This window comes from Sinocyclocheilus rhinocerous, unplaced genomic scaffold (assembly GCF_001515625.1).
Source record: "Sinocyclocheilus rhinocerous isolate Xijiao unplaced genomic scaffold, SAMN03320098_v1.1 scaffold4529, whole genome shotgun sequence".
In the NCBI taxonomy this organism is placed as follows: domain Eukaryota; kingdom Metazoa; phylum Chordata; class Actinopteri; order Cypriniformes; family Cyprinidae; genus Sinocyclocheilus; species Sinocyclocheilus rhinocerous.
In genome coordinates this window covers 3,588-6,942 of record NW_015655604.1, presented here as the reverse complement: position 1 = coordinate 6,942, position 3,355 = coordinate 3,588, and the positions used below count along the sequence as shown (strand labels likewise).

Sequence of the window (3,355 nt, the reverse complement as noted above, 5' to 3'; positions counted from 1 at the left end):
TGTCTATACACTACAGTTGTCGCGTCGCGCCGCAACAGCTCTACACTGGACGCGACAAAGCGACCGTTGCAAACCATTTTAACTTTGTGTCGGTACGGTCATACGTCATAAATAGAACAAGGCATCAGTTTAATGTTGGGTTTTGTCGCGCCACGCTGCATCCAGTGTACACAGCGTCACTGGTTATAATGGTTTCTACTGTATTTTGCCGCTCGCGTCCGGTGTAGACACGGTGTTTAATGTTGTTGGTGAGGAGGAAAGCCTGTGTGTGTCCTATGCCTTAGCGGACGGCATGAAACCCACAAAAAATAAATAAATAACAGAGAGAGAATAATAATAATAGCAGTTATTCTTTCTATGCTATTTTTCAATGTTTCAAGTGATGCAGGTGTTTTTTTCCCTGTAGGTTTTTTTAAATTAAAAAAACATTAATTTTTCATGATGTTTAGTGAAATTATTTGGTAGTCTGAGGGGGGCGCAACCAAAAAAGTTTGAGAAGCACTGGCCTAAAGTTAACAGACAGTGTTTAAAAAGTGCAATCCACATGTTTACATATGTTTATTACAGTGACTTTGAATTACCTAAAGTAGTGTGGTAAAGCAACAGATTTGTTTTTATATTTCTGCAATCTACTTTAGTTTGTGTGATTTGTTACTGACTTTCATATTAAGAGTGAAAGCCCTGGTGAACTCTGACCTTGCTGAGGTTGAACTGCTGCTCTCTGGTGTGTTCCTCTCTGAACTTCGTCTCCCAGCTGCCCTTGAAGTAGATAGCGTTCACCAGCACCAGTCTGGTCAGAGAATCCACATCGCCCTCAGACAGAAGATCCTGGATCTTCTCTGTGATTACAAACCACATTCAAACCCACACAGCAGGAACTGAGCTTATTATCAGTGGTACAGCACGCAATCAATCCATAGAGCCACGGCACAGTAATGACAGTAAAGATCGTATTGTTTATCTTCCTACACAGCATTCAGTTTAACAGCGGTTCTTGCACCTTGTGTCTGCTTCTGCACCCAGCTGTTGATGTTGACACGAGCCGCGTCTGCATTACTGGTGAAGTCCACCGTCTCCAGCTCAGCCTCGTACAGGCTTCTTGTGTCACTAATGAATTTCTGTAACAACAGAGAGAAGGAATACTGCACAAATCACTGTGTACATTTCTGAAGTACAAATAAACCTGATTTTATTCATTTTTCTCTTCATTACTCATGTAGTGTTAACATTTGATAAAGGAGACATTTATCAGAGATTCAAGCACTATATTTACAGGAGCTGCATGTGTGGATAAACGAGCTCACCTCGATGAACGTGTAGGACTGCTCTCCATAGAGCCGACTGGCCAGACTCAGTGTGTACGGAGCTCCGGCTCGGTTGATCTCGCTCAGGAGTTTAGTGAAGCCAGCGTGCATTTCACCTTCTGCTTCAGGAAAATGCAAAGTCTGGAGACAAACAGTCAATGAGAGTTGCCTTCATGCTGAAGTGGCTGATAGTGAGCAAACCCTAACCCTCTTCATCTGCCATGTAAAACAACAAGAAGTTAAAAACAGTTATAGGCAAAAGTTTTTCATTAAGAAGAGCTGCCTTCACCTTTGCCTCGATGCGGTTCATGAGAAGTACAATGTTTAATCAAGAAACACTGAGAAGAGGAAAGACACCAAATATGACAAAGACTATAAAGATGACACACCTTCTGCATTCAGTCTTTATTAGTGACCCGCCACCAAAAGATAACTCGAGCCACTTCTGTGTTCAGCCCTGCTGACGCATGAGCACTGTGTTATCACTGTGGCCATGCCCTTTGACCCTCAGACTCACACAGCATTACATGATATTCATTTACATTCATTACACCAAAGGCTTAACCATCTGTTCAACCACTAACGTACTTCAGTTCCAGTTTGAAAGGTTTCAGATTACATTATGAACCGGCAGAACAAGCTGCCGAATTAAACAATCAATCTCACTACAAGCAGAGCTGTGTCTGAAATCTGTCAAATACAGCGCATTATATCAGCAGAAACTCATCGCTTGCACTGAAGATGAGATCAACATTAAAAAAAAAAAATCAGTTAACCATTTAATCTAACAAATTAATGTTTCGATTGTCATTCTGTCGAATCAAATTAGTTAATGAATTCATCTAAACGGCTTGCGGCTTTATGATTCACAAACCCTGGGCTGATAAACACAGACCATTGCACAACAGTTTACTGTCTTACTGTGATAACCACACACTGATCTTTCCAAAGCTGGAGCAGCTCCGAACACATCAGCTCTGTGACAGGAGAGTCAGAAGCACTCTTTTACAGTCCTGGACACTTCATCTTCACTTGTGTGGTCAGGTACAGACTGAGAGACACAGCTCCATCACACACGCAATCATGAATTCACCACATTAAAACATTGTAGTGTCTTTGCTCTCTTTATAGTGTTGGGAAGTACTTATTACTCTATTTGAATTGTTCCATTTAGATAAAGATTAGACGCACAGGGGAACTTTATGAATCCCAAATGAAGATGTGCTGTAACTGACCCGGGACATCTGAGACGCCGTGTTTCCTGCAGCTCCGAGAGACAGCATCGAGAGAGCAGCAGAGATGCTGAGAGGAGAGTAGAAGACATTTACTGACGCGTGTCCCTCAGAGATCTTCTGGAAGAGACTGAGAGAGAAGCGTGTGTGCGCCGCGGACAGATGCTCCATTCCGACACACTGAACACAGACAGACAGAAGAACATCATATCTGAGAACGGATGATCACTATGAAGAGGAACACTTTGAATACTAAATACACATGCATACAATCTCCATTTCAAATCTATAGCAAGCTATATTTGAACCCTCACAGTTGTTTAGGTTACATTTCATGTACTTCCTCGTTGTCTGCGCGCATCGCTCTCTCAGCTCATTGGACAAACGAACAGCACAAACGACTGTGATTGGCCGACTTTGACCAAACTACGCGCAGAACGGCTTGACGCATAAATACATGACTCGAGGCAATAAAACATCGCACTTTTGCTGAAAAAGTGACTTTAGATGTTTACGTTTATCGTTGACAAAAACAAAAAGCATCGAAACGCGTCGTTAAAGTTTACATGAATTATCTTAGTATTTCAGCGTGTTGTTCTCTATAACGTATTCATTAATAACTATCAAAATGCTTTAATTGTCTTGGTGATCTGAATCATTAGAGTTACTCACATGCTGTAAAACGGGTCTTCAGTTTGAGGAACTTCCGCAGTGAATGAATCGCCGGAGTGACCGAGTTTATATGAGCAGCAGACACACCCTCATGAACACACTCACACACACCCCCATGAACACACTCACACACACACACACACACAC

The 3,355-nt window shown here is 42.1% G+C and overlaps 1 protein-coding gene across 1 annotated transcript; it reads right to left on the bottom strand.

The window, feature by feature from the left end:
- Window positions 1–666: 666 nt before the first annotated feature.
- LOC107718804 (leukocyte elastase inhibitor-like) lies at window positions 667–2,922 on the bottom strand. Its single transcript, XM_016526025.1, has 5 exons — window positions 2,851–2,922; window positions 2,540–2,716; window positions 1,305–1,445; window positions 1,001–1,118; window positions 667–839 (listed from the first exon to the last, which is right to left on the bottom strand). The coding sequence occupies exons 2-5, from the start codon at window positions 2,705–2,707 to the stop codon at window positions 667–669; spliced, it is 600 nt and encodes a 199-aa protein (XP_016381511.1). The 5' UTR covers window positions 2,708–2,716; window positions 2,851–2,922.
- Window positions 2,923–3,355: the final 433 nt, after the last annotated feature.